General features: G+C 37.6%; 1 protein-coding gene across 2 annotated transcripts; it reads left to right on the forward strand.

Moving 5' to 3' along the window:
* Nucleotides 1-1,489: 1,489 nt before the first annotated feature.
* cdh17 (cadherin 17, LI cadherin (liver-intestine)) lies at nucleotides 1,490-23,442 on the forward strand. Of its 2 annotated transcripts, none has more exons than XM_023299175.3 (19): nucleotides 1,490-1,570; nucleotides 3,212-3,265; nucleotides 3,626-3,721; nucleotides 4,320-4,457; nucleotides 5,277-5,412; nucleotides 6,498-6,656; nucleotides 6,899-7,051; nucleotides 9,038-9,243; nucleotides 10,594-10,725; nucleotides 10,809-10,959; nucleotides 12,130-12,336; nucleotides 14,135-14,211; nucleotides 14,288-14,476; nucleotides 15,708-15,952; nucleotides 16,904-17,034; nucleotides 18,781-19,011; nucleotides 19,117-19,227; nucleotides 21,234-21,350; nucleotides 21,461-23,442. In XM_023299175.3, the coding sequence occupies exons 1-19, from the start codon at nucleotides 1,514-1,516 to the stop codon at nucleotides 21,541-21,543; spliced, it is 2,673 nt and encodes an 890-aa protein (XP_023154943.3). In that variant the 5' UTR covers nucleotides 1,490-1,513; the 3' UTR covers nucleotides 21,544-23,442. The 2 variants fall into 2 exon arrangements, with proteins under 2 accessions (XP_023154943.3, XP_054869386.1); XM_055013411.1 differs by lacking the exon at nucleotides 1,490-1,570 and adding an exon at nucleotides 3,104-3,124.
* Nucleotides 23,443-23,878: the final 436 nt, after the last annotated feature.

Here is a 23,878-nt window from a genome sequence, read left to right on the forward strand (position 1 = left end):
CCACAGTTTGAAGCCTGATGAAAAAGTCCAAGGAGTTCCACACTGTGAAACATGTCAAAGGGCTGCTAGGAAGACAGATGTGAGCCCTGCACTGGAAGAATGGTAGAGGACAAGAAGAATCCAAGGATCAGCACCAAGAGCATCCTGATGAATGTGAGCAGTTCTGGTAGCAACATGTCCATCAGACACTCCATCAGACCAAGAACAAGGCTGGTCTCCATGGATCAGACCAAGGAGGACTCCACTTCTCCAAGACAGACACACTAAAGCTCAGCTGGACCTGCAGCACTTCTCTACTCACTTACTGCTCAGTTACAAGTCATGTCTGAAGGAAACGGCATCATGAGAAAAGAGGAAACATGGAGATTGTGGAGGAGAACATCAGGAAGTCTGCAGAAAAACTGCTCATTGGGCAGCATTGGAGCTTCCAACAAGACAATGATGTGAAACATGGAGCCGACGTGGTGAAGAAATGGTGAAGAGAAAACAATGAGAAGATGTTGGAGCGTCCCAGCCAGAGTCCAGACCTGAATCCATCCAGAATGTGTGGAGGAACTGAAGAGCAGAGTGGAGAGGAAGCCTTCAAAGAGCTGGAGATGGACACTTGGAGGAACTAAATCCCAGTGGAGACTTGCAGAAACACTGTTAGACACTAAAACTACTGTTATCTAGGCTTTGACACTGATTACTGGGGAAGAGTTTCAATAATTCTGGACAAAAATGGCACAAAATATTTCAAATTCATCTTTAACATCCCTAACACAATGTCTTACTGTCTTTTGTCTCTTGTTTATGTCATTTCCAGTCAGAAGAAAGGCCATATGACTAAGTAGAGGCGTACATCTTCTCTCAATGACATTTAAGTTTTTGCTTCTAAAAGGCGAGAAAAGTTTAACAGGAAACCGGGTCATGAGCTTGAATCAAACCTGCCATTTAACACTTTTCATCCAAGCGATGACCCGCTGAATCACCCGGATGACCTCTGGGCTTCGCATTCTTATGAGGCAATGGATCGCCAGTGCAATCTGTTAGTCCTGTTGTCCACACACTCAGCTCCTTATCAGGCGCTGCTACTAATGGAAAATCTGTCAGGAAACAGCGCCAAGGAGCAGAGGTCAAAGTCTGGGCAGAAATTAGAAACTTAAACACTGAGCAGCACATTTCTAGAGAATTTTCACAAGTTATTAGAGCACATTTTGTTCTATTTGTGTCTCTTTTTGTCCATAATTTGCCTAGAAATGACAGATTTTTTTGCTCTTTTGAGTTTGTTTCTTATCCTAATAACATTAAAATCTGTAAGAATTAGAGGATTTACATGAAATCAGCGACTATTATTGAGTAAAAATGGGTTTGTCAGTGGCAGTACAGTATGTATCACTGTTCTGTTCCTCCTGTCTCTATTGTCAGCTGCTTCCTCATTGGCCAGAGCGACATGAGGGTTGGGTGATTAGACAATGATTAGATCCAATAAAACATAGCTGGTTAGCACCTGGTTAACGTTTGACCAGACAGGATGAAGCTGTTTCTGATCACTGTGAAGTCTGTGAGTCACTCGAGCTCTCCAGTTCAGGTAAGACGCCTCGCTCTCTTGTCTCCCGGGTTTTAAGTGTTGTTGAAAGTTCACAGAATATTTCTGGGGGTGTGATAAGAAACAAACAAGACTGCTAGTGTTGGGTTTAACAGATCGTGTGATAGCGGAAGGCTTAAGATTCATGCAGGAGTTGTGTGATCTTGATTTGACTTTGGCAGGGCCTCGGTTTGAGGCGTATCTGAACACTAATGTCCTCTTCGTTTTCATGGCTTCCTGGATTTTTCTAAACATCTGGAAACGTGAGGAAATATCTGCTGAGTTTACATGACAGCTGCTGAGATTTAGAGGTCATCCAGTGTTTGTGCTAAAAACGTAAAGAAAAAGTTTGCAGCTGTGATTTTACTCCACTTTAATGTTGTGCTACTAAATAATTTCCTCATTGGCAGTGAGTTAAACCCCTGTAGGTGGACGTCTAGAAACAGGAAATCCAAGTGTAGGACTCGTTAGCTAACTGCACGCTAAGTCAGCAGACAGATCTTACTACGAGGACGCAGAAATAGTGATTAAGTGCAGAAAAATGAGGAGTGTCCGTTGATGGCGGCGGCATTAAAAGCGAGACGTTGCTGCAAAAAGGTCATTAGCCACGACTCAATGTCACCTTCACTCAGCCAGCTGACTTCACCCTCGACTTTCAGCTGATCTTTGACAGAAACACGCTGATTTATCGAGGCATTCCCCATCAATCGTAGAATAGATGCTGCTTTTGTTGACACTTCTTCATTTTACACCAGGAATCAATTTATTCTCCAGGAGCTGAGCTTCGTCACACAGGCTTGAAGAACAGTTAAATCCATCTATAATAACAAATTGTAATATGAAACAACCACTGCAGCTCCAAATCCAACTCTAAATAAAGTGTCTATAACTCTATGTTTACTGTTAATAACTGTACTTATTCTTGTAATTTGAATCTATAGCCATGCATAGTAGGTAAACACTCATTTTCCTGTCTTTAACCTGTTGCTCTTGTGTAATAAAGTGTCTTTTAGTGATTTGAGGGTGAAGAAAAGAGTCCAAATCCTCGTGTGTGAATGGATACAAGGCCAATAAATCTGATTCTGATAATTTGTTTGATTTGTGCTGGAGAATTAATCAAAGAAGAGACATTATTATGATTTCTCCTTTAGTTAGTCACCTCTGCAGACATAAGCAGCCGAATGTCTGAAAGCGCATATACGTTATTGGCAATTAGAATCCTCCATTTACGATTATTGATGGCTTTGACTGTGCAGTAGACGATAAAGTATTCCCGACTCTCATGCTGCCATAAAATCATCTGGATTACACTCTTTGATCCGCCTCAGTGAGATCGGAGTTGCGGAAGCAGAAAAACTTGGCTCAGCTTTCAGTTTCTCCTGCGCACTCAGGTGTGCCGTTCACCTGGCTGTGAAGGTGGAGCCGAACATACAAAGCACTCCAACTTCACCAGAGATACCGCACAAGTGTGGATTCAAGGACACTTTTCGTCTTTTGTGAATCAGTAACGCGTCGTGCTGGAGAGGCCTGCTGGGTTTAAATGTTTCCTACATGGCGGTAATGGATGACTGCATCAGCTCGGCAGCAGGGGATGTTATAGTATGAGATTTAAATGTGTAAAATCCTCCTCTTCCTCCCTCGCAGACTGTGATCATGACAGCCATGATGCATCTGCTGCTGCTGATCCTGCTCGGCATTGTGAGTACACAGCTGCCGTCCTTCCATACATATTCATAAAAATAATAATCACTCAAATGCATGAACCTGTTAAATAAACCGGTGAAATGTTTAGATTTGTTCTCATGCAGTTTCTGGGGCAGGTTTTGTGCTTCTAACTGTTAACAAATTATGTGCAAAGGAAAAAAAACCTTTAGTAACTTATTTAAAAATGACGATTTAAACTTTGTCTACGGACTTTGCTCCCCAGTGAATGTCAGAATCTTCCCCCTTTCGTCGTGTAATTTTGGTTCAATAAATAACCTGAGCGTGGGAGGTTTAACTTCAGCTCAGCGTCTTACTGTACTGTGATCTTTGACCTCTGTTCCTGCGCTCTGATAGGCTGCAGGGACGGATCTGGAGGAGAAGAAGGGCCCGTTTGAGAACACAGTGCTGGAGGTTCTGGAGGGAACGCCGGTACCGTTCGCTATATATCAGGTACAAAACACACACGGCTGCAGAGGTGGAAAACTTCACTGCTGTGTGATATAGAGGTATTTCCACTTATTGTTGGGATTATTTCCCCCCAAAAAGTAATGAATTAGACATTACTTGTTTTTTTTTTTAAATGTAATGCATTATGTTGTCTTTTTTTGTTACTCCTTGTAAAGCATAATTCATTACATTCCTTCAGTATTACTTAGTGACATCGCCTGAGATCCAATATTTTAACTTGTTTTTTTATAGTCAACATATGAAATTAACTGTGGTTTTACTAAATATTGTCTGTTTTTTTTTTTTTTTAAGCATTCAAAAATCCTTAATATTTAAATGCAGGAAAACTGTAGTTTTACTTGTAAAAAAAAAAATACAAACTTTTGATGTGGACATTATTTACAGTTTTCGCTTGTTTTTTTATAATCAACATGAAATTTATCTGTGATTTTACTAAATACTAATTTTTAAATTACAGAAAATATCTCTTTTAAAAAGTGTTAACTGACATTTTGAGGTAGAAAAAAACAAAATAAAACAAGCAAACAAACAAAAAAAAACCATTGTATTTGATTTTTTCCCCCTATCTTTCACTCCACAGTTCCAGGTGGGTGATCCAGATGTCAACAGCTTCCGGCTGAGCGGTGAAGGTAAAGATGACGTTCGCATGTCAAAGGACGGTTGGCTTTACCTGGAGAATCCTCTGGACTGGTCTCGAGAAGATAACTACATTATCAAGGTAAAACAACCTCTGTAATCATAGGAGCTTCAGTAGAAATGAACTAGACTTCTCCAGGAGATTCTTGAAGGACTTCTATTGGAGGTTCCTCTAAGAGAAGTCCTTCAAGAACCTACAAGAGAATTCCTTCAAGTATCTACAAGAAAAGTCCTTCAGGTATCTACAAGATAAATCCTTCAAGTACTTACAAGATAAATCCTTGAAGTACCTACAAGAGAAGTCCTTCAAGAACCTACAAGAGAAGTCCTTCAAGAACCTACAAGAGAAGTCCTTCAAGTACCTCCAAGAGAAGTCCTTCAAGTACCTCCAAGAGAAGTCCTTCAAGAACCTACAAGAGAATTCCTTCAAGTACCTACAAGAGAAATCCTTTAAGTACCTCCAAGACAAGTGATTCAAGAACCTACAAGAGAAATCCTTCAAGTACCTCCAAGAGAAGTGATTCAAGTACCTCTAAGAGAAGTCCTTCAAGAACCTACAAGAGAAATCCTTCAAGTACCTCCAAGAGAAGTGATTCAAGAACCTACAAGAGAAATCCTTCAAATACTTACAAGTCCTTCAAGTACCTCTAAGAGAAGTAATTCAACTACCTCCAAGAGAAATCCTTCAAGAATCTCCAAGAGAAATCCTTGAAGTACCTCCAAGAGAAGTCCTTCAAGAGCCTCCAGGAGAAGTCCAGTTGATTTCTACTGAAGTTCCTGCAATTACCATGACCTAGATGACTGAGAATCCACACAGACACAACCTCTCTGTCCTCGTAGACACGTAGAAAACTGCACAAATACTCACGTTTATTTTCATTTCTGTGTGATTTAACTCCAGGTGGAGGCATTAGCAAATGACAAGGTGGTTGATGGCCCAATTTACGTGACGATAAACGTGCTGGACGTCAACAACAACGCTCCATTCTTCAACCAGAGCAGCTACGCGGCGATGGTCCGGGAGAATAGTCCAGCAGGTGTGTGTTTTATAACCACTTAAATAAGAGGAAGGCGAACAAAAGATGCAAAAGAAACCGCAGACAAAAAGCGTACAGGAAATAATGGCATTGAAATGGTGTTACGTTTGCATGTTTAAGCTGCAATTTAAATTCACCGGCAGTGACTTTTCAAAGCAGACAGAAGATTTTTAGATTAATTTCTTCCCTACAAGGCTGCAGTTGGCTAAGCTACAGCCAGTAATTTAACACATTAAATCATTGTGTTTTGTTGGTTATTGTTGTGCACTCATTCAGTTTGGTTCAGTTTGATTTCAACTGTACCGATTCACAGCTGACATTTAACATACTAACCTTGAAATATTGTATTATAGAGAGAAACCCAACAAATCCAAATAGTTCCCTTTGAGCAACTCGAAGAAAAAATAACAGATTATGTAAAATAAATGAGGTTAAAAGCTCTTCACTTAGTGCAATATTGTGTTTAGAAATGTTGATCGAGACAGAAAACTGGTTTTTATACTGTACTAAACTAAGGAAAACAATGGCTGCCTTGAATTTATCGAAAGAACCTGAACTAACGCTGATGTATTTATATTTAGTGTGTTTGGTGGTAAATTAACCAATTAAGTGAGACCAAAGTGGAACACTTATACGTAAAGCTGTATTTCTACACTGTTAAATTCAGGTCCAATATTTGCTGTTTTTAACCCTCTGAACCTCAAAACCGGTGGGTTTATGAGGCATGCTATTGCTATAAAATCAGCAAAAATCGCAGCATTTATTGGAGTCAGAAACTGTAAAAACAGAAAAAATCACCAGACTTTTGGCTTTCTGATGGTCCTTCAATGTATCATCATTACAGTAAATAATTATTATTATATATGCAATACTTAAACTGAGTCCAAATTTTACTTTTGCCATTTCTGTTTTTTAAAAATTATTATAGAACTTTTTCTGCATTCTTCATGGTTGTTCTGTTTCCATAGAGGAGCAGGACTTTATACTGCAGTGAAAACTGAATAAAAATGCTGCAGGAGCAGAGAAAAACCACCCAGAAACTGAAGCTCGTGGTTCAGACTGCTGACATCAGTTTGTGCTTCCAGGTGTCCCGTTCACCAGAGTGTTTGCTTTGGATCGGGACGACCCGACGACTCCCAACGCTGACCTGAGATACAGTCTGGTCAGCCAGATCCCCAACATGAACCACGTCCCCCTGTTCCAGATCGACCCCAACACCGGAGAGATCTCCACCACCGAAGAAGGTGAACATGAAGCCAGACAGAGTCCTGGGAAAGTCTCTAATCTGTGCCTGTAATCCGGCAGTATAGCGCCACTGTAAATCCAGATTACACAGCTCATCTTGTGCGCTCAAGATTAACGCTGATTGGAGGCAGATTGCCTAAATGTGTCGCGTGACGCCGATCAGTCGGAGCATGTGAACGAGTCCCATGTCTGTAATGAGAGGCAGCGTGATTAACGGTGTCTGATGTGTGTTTGTTGACAGGGCAGCAGATGCTGAAGGCCAGAGAGGGAATCCTGTACAGCCGAGGAGAAAACCAGGGCGCCGACGCTCTCAAGATGAAGTTTAACGAGTACTGTCCAGACCCCAATGTCCCCTATGAGGACAACCCCTTCTACACCTGTGTGGAGAGAGCAGGTGTGTTTCTGTTAAAGTCTACAATACACTGTTTAAAAAAAAAAAAAAAAAAAATTATCTACATTTTTTGTACAAGTTACTGTCATTTTACAGATTTTCCCAGTTTGGTTACATCACAGATAACCACAAATCACAAAAAAATATTTACCAAACCAGTTAACCATAAAAAACACAGGCCAAAACTCTATATTTTTATAAATGGTAATTATTTATTATTTTATTTTATTTATTTTATTATTTCTATCATGGTAGTAATTCTTTCTTATACAGCATTTGACCATACAGTTACCCGTATTTATTTATCCAGTTTTTCTATATTTAAATCAGCAAAAATATAGTTATTTTACTTACTATTTAAAAATGCTAAATAGTTTTTTCAAGTATTAATTTAGATCAAAACTGTACATAATATAAACATAAAAAAATCAGTTTTTTATTTTTATATATTTTTTAAAAATTATTTATTTATTCTAAATGATAGATTATTCTGTTTTTTTTTGCAACTTTTGACTATAAAATTAAATTATTTTTACTGTATTTAAGTTAATTAAAATATTGTTATTTTTCAGATTTTTTTCTCTGTTTTGTTAAATTACAGATAATATCGAGTAAAATCACAGAAAAAGACGAATAATTTACACGAGGTCGATAAAAACTGTAAATAATGTCCACATCAAAACTCTCTATTATACAAAATTTGATCATAGAATTATCCATATTTATTTACCCATATTTGCCATATTTAAATCAGAAAAATAGTTATTTTACTTATTATTTAAAAATGGTAAATAATTGTTTTTTAAAGTATTAATTTAGATATTGACTAACATATAAAAACTGTAAATAATATTAACATCAAAAACCAGTTTTTATTTTTATATATTTTAAATTTTTTATGTATCTATTTTTATATTTTCATGTATTTTTTTCTAAATAGATTTATTTTTAAACATTTTTTACAATCTTTGAACATCAAATTATATGATTTTTACTATATTAGTTAGTAAAAATATTGTTAATATCTAGTCAAATCACAGAAAAATTTTAATAATTGACATCGAGAGAATTAAAAGACAAAAAAAAGAAAAGAAAAAAACGGGCCAAAACTATAAACAATGTCTACATCAAAAATCTGTTTTTATAAATTGTAATTTCTTCTTTTACATCATTTGACTGTAAAATGATTCAGTGTTTTAACCATATTTAATTCAGCAATAATATTGTTATTTTACAGATATTTGCCATTATTTTAAAGAAAAGAATTAGAAAACGGTACATAACTTTGAAAGTGTTATTTTACAGATTTTTTCCCCGTTTTATTAAATTACAAATAATATCTCTTTTAAAAAAACATATTTATTGACATTTTGAGGTAGATAAAAACAAAACAATTCTAAATTATGTCCACATAAAAAAAATCAGTATTTTTAAAATACAACAATCAAGAATGGAATCAAGTCAGTTTGTTGTATTTCAGTCACAGTGTTGGAGCTGCAGTAGCTTTTTGGTAAGTAGAAATCTGCATTATATGAGTCGAACTGGTCTTTTAAGCTGCTTCGTCCATTTAAAAAAACTGGATTTATTATAAACCAGAACACAGAGCCCCAGAGACAAAATGATAATTGTAAAAGAGGTGATGTCTTTATGAGTTTTGTATGACTAAAACCGGAAACTGATTCTGGGGAAGAATAACATATGAAACCTTGAAGTTTGAATTTGTGTTTTTGTCAACTGTAAACTGTAGTTTCAAGGTGGAAAAGCTCAGTTATGGCTCTTAGTTTGCACACGATGCATCTTAAAGTGCATAAAAACATCATATGCGCATGTTAACAATGTAAAAAAACTGGAATTGCCCCAGAATAGAGCCTTTTAAAGTCCAGAATAAAGACAGACTGTAATAAAGACACCAGAGGTTTGATTTATTGGGTTCTCAGCTTTTCAAAATAAGAGCCCTGCTGAAGTGTCCTCCCGCCCTCGTGTTTTCAGAGATGAGGAGGCGGAACGTAAACCCCCTGGAGGACCCCGACTACACCCTGATCGTACGAGTTCAGGACCTGGCCGGAGCTTCAGAGACGGCGCTGACCGGAAACACCAGAGTTCACATCGTGGTGCAGGAAAACCTCTGGGTCAGCCCCGGACCGATACATGTAGTGGAGAACTGGAAGACTAGCTATCCTCAGGTCATCGCAAAGGTGAGCTGAGATCCAGTCGACCAAACCTCACAACGTCCACTCACATACTATAATACTATATAAATATAAATACTATAATAAGGCCCCTTCAATATTATATATAATTCTGATTTACGCCCAACAATATTACATGAAATACATCAATTTAACACCCTAAAATAACAGATAAAATTCACTACACCTGACAAAATTAACAATAGGACCCTATATTTTGCAAGTTGTTGCATAAGTAATGTACATAGTAGGTTTATATTATAGTTAAGACACAGTAATATTAGAAATTATGCAAATCTGAGATTCTACAATATCATAAAAAAAAAATCAACATTACCTGACTAATTTAAATATTTAGGTTGAAATTGCACAGTATTATTTATTACAAAAATGTATTTAACTAGATTAAATATATGGTTTAGACCATACCGTATTATAAATAATACAAATTAGCCTGTCTGACTTAAATGTTAAGGTTAACAACCAACAATTATCTATATTCTAACAATTAAAAACAGTAAATATATTCTTTCCCTGTTTTATTAAATTCCAGATAATGACTAGTAAAATCACAACTGTAAATAACTGCATAATATATATATATATTTTTTTTTTACAAATGGCAATTTGTTCTTTTACAATGTTTACTGTAAAATCACACTATCTTACTGTATTTAAATCAGCTAAAAAATATTATTTTACAAATAATTGCTGTTATTTGAAAGAACAATTGCATATGTTTTGGATTAAAAATAACAGTTTTTTAAAACTTTATTTTTCCTAATTTTATTAAATTACAGATAATAAATAGTATAATCACAGAAAAAAATATGAATTGACATGTTGACTGTAAACAAAAAAAGGAAGAAATAAAGAAAAAATGTCAACATCAAAAGTCAGTATTTTTTTTACAAATAAAAATTAATTATTTTACAAGATCTGACTGTAAAATAACACATTTTGTTTTATTTAAAACAGCACAAATATCATTATTTTTCAGGTAACTGATGTTATTTGGAAAGAAAAATTATAGACATGAATATAAAAAATGATTAAAAATAATAATGAATTTAAAAAAACATGCCAAAATTGTAAATTGCCATTTAAAAAAAATAGCACTTTCTTCTTTTAGAAGGAGTGACTTAAAGTTACATTGTTTTGCTACATTTAAATCAGCCAAAATATAATAATTTAATATATTTATTTTAACAGTTTCTACAGTTTTTGAACATGACAGTATTACTATTTTTTTTTTACATATTTTTTCTAGCACCCTTGCAGTCAGAATTTCTGTTTTTTTTTGTTTTTTTTTTACATAAGTAACTCTGGTCTTTTTCCTTCTCTCTCTGCTTCCAGGTCCAGTCTAACGAACCCAACGCCGTCTACTCGATAGTGCAGAAAGAGCGACAGCTGAAATTCCCCTTCATGATCACAGAAAATGGAGAAATCATGCTGACGGAGGAGCTGGACAGAGAAGACAAGGACATGGTGGATGAAACATTACAATAAATGTGCTATAACTCATGTAGATCGTTATTATTGTTGTTGAACTTGTACTGGTTGTGTTTCAGTACACCCTGGTGGTGTTTGCTAAAGACAACCATGACAAAGAGGTGGATCCGCCCATGGAGATTTACGTCGTGGTGGATGATGTGAACGATAATGAACCGAAGTGTGAGGAGGAGGAGAGTGTGTTCGAGGTGCAGGAGGACGAGCCTTCAGGTAAGAAACCACCTGTATACACATTATTATGTTGATTATTATATAACAGTTATTGACCGGCCGCTATTCACCGTCTCAGCTTCTTTTGCTTTCATTGTTAATCAAACTTACAATATTCAGACTGTGATAATGCTCTAAAGTAAGAAAATAAGACACGTTTATTATGTAACTCGCGCCAACATCCAGTGACTTTTAGCACAAACTCCATAACAAAGAACTTGAAATAACTTGAATGAATTTCCAAAATGACCCAAAATTTGTCCAAAACTATTAAAAGTTGTTAAAAGTACATTAGAAAACAGTCTGTAATGAGTTGAAACTTTCCAAAATGACTCAAAGACTACAAAAAGAACCAAAATTTGTCTACCACAACACAAAATTTGTCCAAAAATATTCAAACTTGTCCAAAATACGAGCACAAAATTGATCCAAATGCACTTAACATTGTTCAAAATACATTAAAAACTGTCAGCAATGACTCAAAAAGTGTTCAAGATGACTCAAAAATCGCTCAAAATGACATTTTTCCAAAAGCACTCAAACTTGTCCAAAATATATTAAAAAACTGTCCACAATGAATTGAAGCTTTCCAAAATGAATCAAAAAGTGTCCAAAATTGCACACAACGTGGTCAAAAGCACTCAAATTTGTCCAAAGTAACTTAAAAGACTGTTGGGAATGACTTAAAAAGTATCTAAACTGACTTAAAAAGTATCTAAAATGACACAAAATTCAGAGCAGGAAGGAACATTTAGAGGAAAAGAAAAATATGTAAAAAGGAAATGATTTAATGTTTAAAAAACAGCTTAAAAGAGAAATTGATGAAAGATTTATTTGGACATTAACTGCATTTTGTAAACATCAATGGCAGCTTTATTCTTGTCATTTGCACCTCTTATGACAGAAAAAAAAGGCTAGACTGTGTAAATTAATAAACTCTGATGCAAATAATCACCTAAAAATATCCTATTCTGGATTTACAAATATTATTACATGTCTCTGAAGATGAGTGTCCAGATCTGTTTCTGTGCTGTAGTCATTTATTATTTACCCTGAACTGCTCTGATGTTTGAATCTAAAGAGGCTTCTGGAGAACCCTTAAATTAAAAAGCATGTTTAAGTTTAAATGAGATAAATGCTGATCATTTTCTCTGGTTCTTCTTGTTGCAGGCTCCCTGGTCGGACAGCTGCTCGTCCATGACGACGACAAAGAAGGAACTCTGAACTCCCAGCTGAGCTACGAGATCATGTTCCAGTTTCCAGCCACCGAGAACACCTTCCTCATCGACGGCACCAACGGAAAGATCCAGGCGCTGCGATCCCTGCGACGAAAAGAGCAGCCCACCTACAGCCTCGACGTCAGAGTCTCTGACTCAGGTAATATACAGTCTGTATGAAAACACACCTGTTGGTAAGGCGGAGCCAAGAGGTGGTCCACACGACCAATAGAGAAGCCTGCTCGAGAGCCACACTCATAGAACTGGAGTTACATCCAAGAAATACTATTTTTCTGGCAGAACTTTCCTGCAGAACCGTGTCTCCACAGCTGCTGTTTCCATACAGAATTTAAGAATCCGTTTGTTTTTTCTCGTGTGTTTGATTGAAGTTCAGCTGTATATGTAGTTGAAGCGTTGGCACAGACTCCTAAAGACTGCAGGGATGAAACCTACTTTCAAGAATTCTGGAAACAAGTGCAACAAACTGCTCACAAATGACTCCACAAAATTGCCCAAAATGTCTTAAAACCTGTCCAGAACACATTTAAAGACTGCTGGGAATGACCTGAAACTTTCCAAAATTACTTAGAAAGAGTCTAAAACAACATAAAATTTGTCCAAAAGTACCCAAACTTGCCCAGAATACACTAGAAACTGTCAGCAATGACTTGAAACTTTCCAAAATGACTCAAAACATGTCCAAATATCCACAAAATTGGTCTAAATGCACTTAATATTCCTCAAAATACATTAATAGCTGTCGGGAATTGAAACTTGAAATTTTCCAAAATGACCCCAAATTTGTCCCAAACTATTAAAAGTTGTCAAAAGTACAGTACAAAACTGTCTGTAATGACACGAAACATTCCAAAATGACTCAAAAAGTGTCCAAACTTGCACAAAATTGGTCCAAATGCACTTAACATTATTCGAAATATATTACAAAAATGTCTGCAATAACTAAAATTTTTCCAAAATGAAAAAAGGCACAAAATTTGTCCATAATCACTCAAACTTGTCCAAAGTACATCAAAAGACTGTTGGGAATTACTCAAAACTTTCCAAAATTACTCAAACAGTGCCAAAAGTTACACAAACTTTCTCCAAAACTTCAAAAAATGTGTCCAAAAACACTCAAACCTGTCCAAAGTACATTAAAAAACTGTCTGCAATGACTTGAAACTTTCCAAAATTTCTCAAAAAGTGTCCAAAACAACACAAAAATCATCCAAAATGACTACATTTTTACAAAAGCACTCAAACGTGCCCAAGTTGAAGCTTTCCAAAATGACTCAAAAAGCATCTAAGATGACACAAGATCTTTCCAAACCTACAGAAAATGTGTCCAACAGCACTAAACATTGTCCAAAATACATTTAAAAACTTTCAGCAATGACTTAAAACTTTCTAAAATTGCCCAAAATTTGTCTAAAACTGTTAAAAGTTGTCAAAAGTACATTAAAAACGATCTGTAATTATTTGAAACTTTCGAAAATGACTCAAAAAGTGTACAAACATGCACCAAATTGGTTCAAATGCATTTAATGTTGCTCAAAGTACATTAAAAACTGTCAGCAATGACTCAAAAACTGTCCAAGATGACTCAAAAATCATCCAAAATGAAAACATTTTTCCAAAAGCACTTAAACTTGCCCAAAATACATCTCAAAAACTGTCGGCAATTCCTTGAAACTTTCCAAAATTAATCAATAAGTGTCCAAAATGACACAAAATTTGTCCAGAATCACTCAGACTTCTCCAACATACATTAAAAAGTGTCAGCAATGACTTGAAAATTTCCAAAATGACCCCAAAAGTGTCCAAACTGAGATTGGCTCATAAGGAAGCTAATGAAGCCTGGTGGCCCCTATAAGAACTGTTTGGATCCTCACTGCCTGCAGGTACAGTTTAGACTATTTTCCCTGCAGGATGAAGCACTCATGGTTTTCTTCTCACAGATTTCAGCACGATCTGTAAGGTCGTCATCAAGGTCATTGACGTGAACAACGAGATGCCCCTGTTTGAGATGACCGATGTGAGTATCTGAACCTCTGTTCTTGTTTCTCGTGCTGTTTCTACGATGTTTTCACTGTTTGTGTTTGGATGTATAGTATGGCAGCTACACTCTGGCCGAGGACACTCCTGTGGGACACACTGTGTTGACCATCAACGCGACAGATGCTGATGATCCAGACAGTGGCAGCTCCATCATCGAGTTCCACATCTCCGCTGGCGATGACGACAAAGTGTTCACCGTGGAAACCGATGGCAAAGGCATCGGCCATGTGGTCATAGCTAAGGTGCAGCAGCTGACACATAAACACACATTTGATTTCAGTGAGTTTGTTCTTTGATTTTGTGGTGCAGCATCATGATGTGAAGCATGGAGGTAGCAGCATCATGATGTGAAGCATGGAGGTAGTAGCATCATGATGTGAAGTATGGTGGTAGCAGCATCATGATGTACAGCATGGTGGTAGCAGCATCATGATGTGAAGCATGGTGGTGGCAGCATCATGATGTACAGCATGGTGGTGGCAGCATCATGATGTGAAGCATGGTGGTGGCAGCATCATGATGTGAAGCATGGTGGTGGCAGCATCATGATGTGAAGCACGGTGGTGGCAGCATCATGATGTACAGCATGGTGGTGGCAGCATCATGATGTACAGCATGGTGGTGGCAGCATCATGATGTACAGCACGGTGGTGGCAGCATCATGATGTGAAGCACGGTGGTGGCAGCATCATGATGTGAAGCATGGTGGTGGCAGCATCATGATGTAAAGCATGGTGGTGGCAGCATCATGATGTACAGCATGGTGGTGGCAGCATCATGATGTGAAGCATGGTGGTGGCAGCATCATGATGTGAAGCACGGTGGTGGCAGCATCATGATGTACAGCATGGTGGTGGCAGCATCATGATGTGAAGCATGGTGGTGGCAGCATCATGATGTACAGCATGGTGGTGGCAGCATCATGATGTACAGCATGGTGGTGGCAGCATCATGATGTACAGCATGGTGGTGGCAGCATCATGATGTAAAGCATGGTGGTGGCAGCATCATGATGTACAGCATGGTGGTGGCAGCATCATGATGTGAAGCATGGTGGTGGCAGCATCATGATGTGAAGCATGGTGGTGGCAGCATCATGATGTACAGCATGGTGGTGGCAGCATCATGATGTGAAGCATGGTGGTGGCAGCATCATGATGTACAGCATGGTGGTGGCAGCATCATGATGTGAAGCACGGTGGTGGCAGCATCATGATGTACAGCATGGTGGTGGCAGCATCATGATGTAAAGCATGGTGGTGGCAGCATCATGATGTGAAGCTAATCACACATTAGCTAATGGTGTTGAAAGGCTCATTGATGATTAGAAAACCCTTAGCAATTATGTTAGCGCATGAATAAAAGTGTGAGTTTCCATGGAAAACATGAAATTGCCTGGGTGACCCCAAACTTTTGACTGGTAGTGTATTCTCAATCCACTTCCTCTAACCGGCTTATCTCTGTCCCAAACAGCCTCTGGACTTCGAGTCTTCTACCATCTACAAGCTAAAGATTGATGCTCGTAACCCGGAGCCCCTGATGAAAGGTCTGGAGTACGGCAGCGAGTCCACCGCCTACGTCTCTGTTTTCATCACCGACATCGACGAGGTCCCAGAGTTCAGCCTGGACGTCCTCGACGCGACGGTACCCGAGAACACCACCAAGGGATCAGTGCTGCTCACCGTGGACGCAAAGGACCCGGAGGGCAAAGAGATCGGGTAAAAACACTTTAAGATTTTGCTAATCACTTTTAAAGCTCGCCCCAAGCTGCATTTGTGATCTGTTGACCCCTTGTGAGCCTCAGATCCTCAGATGGTCATTCCAAAGTCGAGGCTTAAATCTTCACCATCAGGACCTCGACTTTGGAACGACCTGCCTGAAGAGATGAGGCTTGCAGAATCATTAGCTTCTTCTAAATCACTTCTGAAAACCCACTTTTTTAGACTTGCTTTTATGTGAAGTTTACTTTTAGCTTTAATTAATTTTAGTATTCTATTTTGCATTATGTCCTGTCTATTTTATATGTTCTCTCTTGTTTTATTTTTAATTTTAGCTGCCTAGTTATTTGGTATGATGTCACCTTTAATTCTTTAATTCTCTACTTTTTTGATTTTTAATTTCTTTTACCCTTCAATCTTATCCTGTCATTTTTAACTGCCTAGTTCCTTTGTTTGATATAGGTGCTAATCTAGCTAATTATTCGTTTAACTTATTATCATTTTTACATTTATTTTATTTGACTGCTCTGTCTTGTCTCCTTACGTCTTGCTTGATTGTCTGTTGCATGTTTTGACTGTCAAAGCACCTTGTGAACGCTGCTCTTCAGGGTGTTTTATTATTATTACTGTATTGTGTTTTTATATAAAAAAGAAAACGCCATGTTATTTGTATTCAATTACTGCCTCAATTTCTGAGTGATCTACAAAACCCTGAGCACACAGCTTTGACATTTTAGGAGTTGTCCCGTTCGATCGGCGCTGGCTGCTGGCTTTGGGTTTCGTCTGTTGGGATCGTCACGTGTACATGACTGATTGATTTGCTTTGACTAGTATTGTGTCCTCTGGCCACCAGTGCAGTGCCTGCTGTGCAATGCGTGGTTTTTAATATCTTCTGACTAAGCGTGCCGTGGCTTTGATGACTGATGATGGCACGGTTTTGTTTTTGTGCAGTTTTAAGTTGGAAGGTGACTCTAAAGACTGGCTGGAGATCGATGCTGACACAGGAGAAATAAAGACCAAACAGAAGCTGGACAGAGAGATTCTGGAGAGCTTTGAAGTCACCGTCACTGCCTTTGAGAAAGGTGAGGCCAGGCATAAATACAGCTTTTTAGTTATTATACACAGCATACAACAGGACAGAGCACACTCACATGCAGGTCCTGTAAATTAGATTAATCAAAATCTATTACTGTTTTACAGTATTTTGAAGTTGAACAGTAGAATATTTCTTCCCTTGAACAATCCAAAAGAAATACTTTAGGAAGATTGTATTTAAAATTCAGGCACCAAAGTAGAAACTCAACGCAACAAAAATGAATCCAGCTGTGATCACTAAATTCATTTCCAATCAGCAAACCTGCAGAACTTTCTCAGTTTTGAACCTATCAGCTATGTTTATGTCTGCATCATGGCTCCTTGTGGAAAAGAATTGCCAGAAAAACTGAAAAATCCAATTGTCAGACTTTACAAAGGTGGAAAAGGATAAAGGAAGATCAAGTAAAAATCAGTGGTAATTCATCTGCAGCAGTAATCAGAAGGTATAGAAGGAGTCATAGTAGCACTAATCATGGCTGCAGAGGTCTTCATCCTAAAATGACTCCACAGACTGTGAACTACTTTCACCATCTAGCTGTTTCAGACTTGACACAAGAGTTTTTGTAAGAGCTCAAGACATTGTGACAGTTAATAATGCCTCATAACTTCTATGAGCAATGTCAAGAATGGAAACCTTGCTTGGTCCTCAGCATAAAACTGCAAGATGAAACTTGCTGAAAAACACAAAAAGAAGCTTGACGAATGTTAGGAGAACATTCTTTGATCAGATGAAGATAAATTTATTGGGCTCAGATGGAGTCCAGCATGTTTGGTGTGAACCTGACCAGGACTACCACAGTGGATGCATAGTCCTGATAGTGAAGCACGGAGGTGGAAGTGTGATGATATGGGGCTGAATGAGAGTAAAAGGTGTTGGAGAGATGATATTTATAGATGAATGTCTGTGGATAAACCAAAAGACTGTATGACAAGAAGCTGAAAGAAGGAATATTCCAGCAGGAGAATCATCCAAAGAACTAAATCACACAAGAGTTTCTAAAGAACAACAAAGTAAATATTACAACCTGGACAAGTATGCGGCCAGGTTTTTTTTAAGGAGAAAGGTAGAGCAACACAACCCCTATAGCAAAAACCAGCTGAAAAATAGTCTGAATGGTGGCAAAACATCTCTGCAGAAACGTAATATCCTCCACACTGAGGAGGACTGAACAAGAAGTATTGAAAAAAATAAGTACAGAAATCTCAGTAATAAAAGATGTACTGACTTTTGTTGCATTGAGTTCCTGCTCTGAGGCTTGTATTCTAATATAAACTGTTTTTTTATTTTACAAAAAAGCAAATACCTGCTGTTCTACTTTGAAGAAATGCAGTCATTTAGAGGCAATGCAAAGTAGAATCCTTTGACTTTTAAGTGATTTTACACATTGTGTAGATCGAATCGCTGCTGTTGTGGTCTTCATAAAACTCTGCAGTGACCTTCAGCATATTCTCTGCCTCTCTTTTCCATGCTGCCTTTTATTAACCTTCTGTTACTGTTGGAAACACAACTGGCTGAAAGTAATTTCTGCGTTCCGGAAAAAAAAAAAAAAAAAAAAGACAACTTTGTGAAAAGTGAACCTGTTGATTCCAGGCTTTGTAATGGCACAAGAGGAGATAATAGCTATGTTCTCATGTGTTCGAAGCCTTTGACTATGAAAACGTGGCTGTTTCACACCTTTATACAACAAGTTAGCCTCAAGTCAGACCAACTTTTTAACGTTTTTACTCTGAAGCGAACCCGGAGATGTCTGCCGAGCGTGTCGTGCACGTGAGGCTGCTGGATGTGAACGACAACTACCCCAGACTGGTGGAGACTCAGGGCTTCATCTGCGTTGGGAAACCCAAACCTGTCGTCATCAAAGCCGTGGACCCAGACAGCGACCCCTACTCCCAACCGTTCACCTTCGCCTTGGCCACCAACAACAACAAGAAATCACCCAACTGGAACCTGCGCCAAATCGACGGTACGTTAACACTTTAAAAAAACTGTCACCAAAGAGACACAAGATGATGCGCTGATGCAAAATTTCTACATTCATTTATTGGTGTCTTTGTTCCCCATCGTGCAGATACAACGGCTGAACTGAGCCTGAAGAGAAACCCGACTGAAGATAGAACCATCACGCTTCAAATTAACATTAAAGACAATGCCGGCATGGGACTCACACATGCGTTCCAGAGTAAGTAAACTGATTAATTGGGCTTAAGTTATATGTTTCACAGTATTATACATTGTCCAAACAAAGCCCATAAAAACCAACAACTGACGTATCTGTGCGACCAAAGCCTGATGTAGCTGACTCATCTGTTCGATAAAACCTCCAGTCCCTCACTAGTAGTCCGTCTAAAGAGCAGGTATTAACTTTAGGAGCTGGTGGAGACCAAAAACAGAGCTAAAACTAAGAGATGTTGGATCACACAGCTGCAAATCAATAGTCATGTTTAAATATCAACATAAAAGGTGATGATATGTTAGTGTTCTGCTCACAATTTGTTAATTTACTGCCCAAAAAAATTTGTTACTGCACGTTAAAAGTCTGTACAGTGACACCACACTGGACATTAGAGCTGCAAACAACTGATTGATTAATCAATTAGTTGACAACTAATAAATTCACCATCAGCTATTTTTATAATAAGTTAGATGTTTTTTGAGGAAAAAAGTCTATATTCTCCGATTGCTGATTCATACGTGTGATTTTTTCTCTGGTTTCTTTCCTCCTTTATGACAGTAAACTGAATATCTTTGGATAAAACAAGACATTTGTCAAATAATGGAATAATCAAGAAAGTAAACAACAGGTTAATGGACGTTAGTTGCAGTCCTATAGGTACAACATAACATTATTTTTATTAGGTCGTAGGTACAGAGAGACGCGTTTAATTTAACCTCGTCTTGGTTTCTTTGTAACTGTATTGTAAGTGATAGTTAAAGGTATAAAAACGATTAAATGAATAGTATTAAATAACTTATTTAGCTCTAATTCAAAGCCAGCTGCCCAAATCTTAAATACTCGCTTCTCTTTGTTTTCGCGTTTAGTCTTTTTCACCAAAGGTCATAGTGCAGTTGAAAAACACATTTATATGGTAGAACTGCTAATAGCCAAATAATTTTCCCTGCCAGCTTCAACTCTGGAAACATACGTTTAAACAACAAAGTCGCAAAAACACCAACATGACCATGATTAATAGTTGCTTTCTTAATTAACTGTGAATCTGTTGGTCTATAAAATGTCTCAAAATAGTGAAAAAAAGTCAATCCTGTCTTCACATAGCTTCCTTCTTCACTGGAAAGGCAAATACAATCAGTTTATTATCATAATAAATAAGAAATCCAGCAGATGTACACACCAGAGACTGAAGCTGATACTAATAACCAGCTACTAAATTAATCAGCAACTGTTTCGATAATAAAATAATCAATTTGAGTATTTTTTTAAAGAAAAAACTAATTTGATTTTAGCTGATTTAGCTTCTTAAATGTAAATATTTTCTGATTTCTTTCCTCCTCTGTGACAGTAAACTGAATATCTTTTATATCTCCTTTGGCTTTGGGAAACACCAACATTTTTCACCATTTTCTGACATTTTATAGACCAAATAACTAATTGATTAATAGGCAGTGAGAATTATCATTAGTAGCAGCTCTAAACTGTTACCGTTTGTGAACTTGTTTATCAAAAAAAAAAAACTTTTCCAGCCAAATAATTTTCCCTGCCAGCTTCAGCTTTGGAAACGTCAAATACGTCTGAACAACAAAGTTGCAAAAACACCAACATGACCACGATTAATAGTTGATTTCTTAATTAACGGTGAATCTGTTGGTTTATAAAATGTCAGGAAAAATAAGAAATCCAGCAGATTTACACACCGGAGACTGAAGCTGCTACTAATAACTAGTAAATTAATCGGCAACCGTTTTTAGCATTTTTTTTTTTTTTTTAAAGAAAAAAACGAGTCTGAATTCTGTGATTTTAGCTTCTTAAATGTGAATATTATCTTGAGTTTTCCCTCCTCTGTGACAGTAAACTGAACATCCTGACATCTCCTTTGGTTTCAGGAAATACTAATTGACATTTTTCACCATTTTCTGACCAAATAACAAACGAATTAATAAAGAAAGTATTAATCGGCAGTGAAAAGTTGCCTGCTGTCTCTGATGCACGTCTCTTTTTCCACATGCCAGTGAGAGTATGTAACTGCACAGAGCTGGGCTACTGCTACATGGAGCCAGGTGTGCATGGATTCAAATATGGAATGGGAGCCACCGTTGGGATCCTGGTGGGCGTTATAGGCTTCTGTGGTGAGTCTTAAATCTACTATTTCCCATGAAACAGCGTCTCTGAGCAGGTTTGTGCTGCCGACTGCTGCGCTCTGGTTTCTGCTTCGGCTGACGTCTGTTTTCTGTTTCAGTTCTCGTCTTCATCGTGGTGATCAAACGCGTAAATCAAGGACGCAAGAAGAAAGCAGAAGAGGAGGAGACGATGATGCAGTAGAGACATGCACGCCACTTTTATTTATATACCCCAATGTCATCAATCACGAATATGCCTACAGCATGTGCAGCACAAAACACCGTCCGTCCTCAGACACGATGCAGACGATGAGAAGCCCGACTGTAACATTAACCCTAATACCCACTGGTTTTATGGTGCAAGTGCAACGTCTGAGCAGAAACCACGGACAAAATTAGACTCCACAGCCACCTCAGGGTTATTTACTGTCTTCTTTTCTGCCAAATACATATAGAAAATTACACAAATAGACAGAATCAACCCACAAAATCCCTTGTAGGAAATGAAGACTTCACCCTAAAAGCAAATACAAATTATTTTTACAGTGCGTTTTCAATGTCTGACCAAAAACTACAGATGCAAATTTGACTTTAAAGATATTCAGGTATATTTACCATCTATGTATCTATCTGTTGTTAAAAAAAAAAAAAAAAAAAAAGCTATTAAAATTACATTACTAAGTGAACAAAACCCCAAAAAATCCTTGTAAGATGTGAGGAAATACACTCTTAACAATAAAATTAACCCTAAAACCCCATCTTAAATGTTTTTATGGTGCCTTTTCAGTGTCTAACTAAAGACTATGGATGCAACTGAGACTTTAAAGCAGGCTCAGGTTTATTTACAGTCTATTTTTTGTCAAATAAACCTATAAAATTACATTAAAAAGTGAACAAAGACTCAATAATTCTCTTGTAAACCCCATCTTAAGCAATTTGAGGTTGCCTTTTGGATGTATGACCAGAGATTATGGATGCAAATTAGACTTTCCAGCCAACTCAGGTTTATTTACAGTCTATTTTCTGCTGAATAAACCTGTAAAATTACATAAATATTTGAATAAACTCCTTAAAACTACAGAGAACTATGGTCATTCATTCCTAACTATAAAATTAACCCTAAACCCCCATTTCAAACACTTTAAGTTGCCTTTTCAATGTCTGACAATGAACTACAGATGCAAATTTGACTTTATATCAAACTTAGGTTTATTTACAGTCTATTTTTGGTCAAATAAACCTATAAAATTACATTAAAAAGTGAACAAAGACCCAAAAATTCCCTTGCAAAGCACTTTTAAGTTTCCTTTTCAACGTCAGACCAGAGATTATGGATGCAAACTAGACTTTCTAACCAACTTAGGTTCATTTACAGTCTATTTTATGCTAAATAAACCTGTAAAATTACATAATTATATGAATAAACCCCTAAAAATCCCTTGTAAGGAGTGTGAACTTAACTCATTCTCTTGTAACTGTAAAATTAACCCTGAAACCACCTTGTGAACGTTTTTATGTTGCTTTTTCGATGTCTGAAGAGGGACTATGGATGCAAGTTTAACATTTTTTCTGCTTAATAAATCTATAAAATTACATAATTAGGTGAAGAAACCCTCTCTAACCTCTTGTAAGAAGTAAAAACTGTAATTATTTTTGCATAAAAACCTTCACTCTCTAAGGTTAAAACTCAAATTTCCTCATCAATACAGCCACACACATTGACTTTGGCTCATTTTATTATATTTAGGAGATGATTATTCGGTATTGTGCATGCTTAACTAAACTGGTAGGTGGTTCTTAATGCCGACAGCTGCTAATCATGCATTTATGCAACTTGTTGACTTAATGTATTCAAAATTCACTCCCAGACTCTGGTGGTTTCATTAGCAGCTTCTCCCATGATTCAATTAGGCTTTTTTTTTCTTTCATTCTTTCTTTGTTGTTGTTGTTGTTGTGTTATTCCCAAATGTGCCGGCCAACTGTTGAATCTTATGCAACAGTTGGAAGCGTCGTGTGATGTGAGAGCAAAGCGCCTGTTTCATGAGTTGTTTTGTTAAAGGGCCGTTCACGGCTCCGTTTCCCAATAAACAAAGAAACTTGGGACCACTTTGAAAGCGTGTGTTTGTGCATCCTGGAGGACGCGTGGAGGCTGCAGGTGACATAAGCGTTGATACTCACCGCTATCGCCGCCTTCGGGTGGCCTTGATTCCTCGCTGACATTTCCTTCTGCATTTAACGTCCGTCCAGCTGGTGTGTCTTCAGAGCAGCCGAGGCTGCGACGCTCTGAGTCATCTCCCTGACAGTGGGAGACGGGCGGCAGATTGTTAGCGGCGCTGAAAGGAGGATGGCATAATTGTGATTGCTTTTATTTTCTTTTTTTACGCGGCACAAAGAGGCCTCGACACACATGTGAGAGGTGAATGTGGACGCCACATGTGCTGCTATAAGCATGCATGCTTTTCCAATCCGTGTGTCACGTTTGCCGAGTTTCTTCTCTGTGTGTTTGAAGGAGAAAAGGAGGTAAAGCAGTGAGCTAT

Source organism: Amphiprion ocellaris, chromosome 9 (genome assembly GCF_022539595.1).
Source record: "Amphiprion ocellaris isolate individual 3 ecotype Okinawa chromosome 9, ASM2253959v1, whole genome shotgun sequence".
Lineage (NCBI taxonomy): Eukaryota > Metazoa > Chordata > Actinopteri > Pomacentridae > Amphiprion > Amphiprion ocellaris.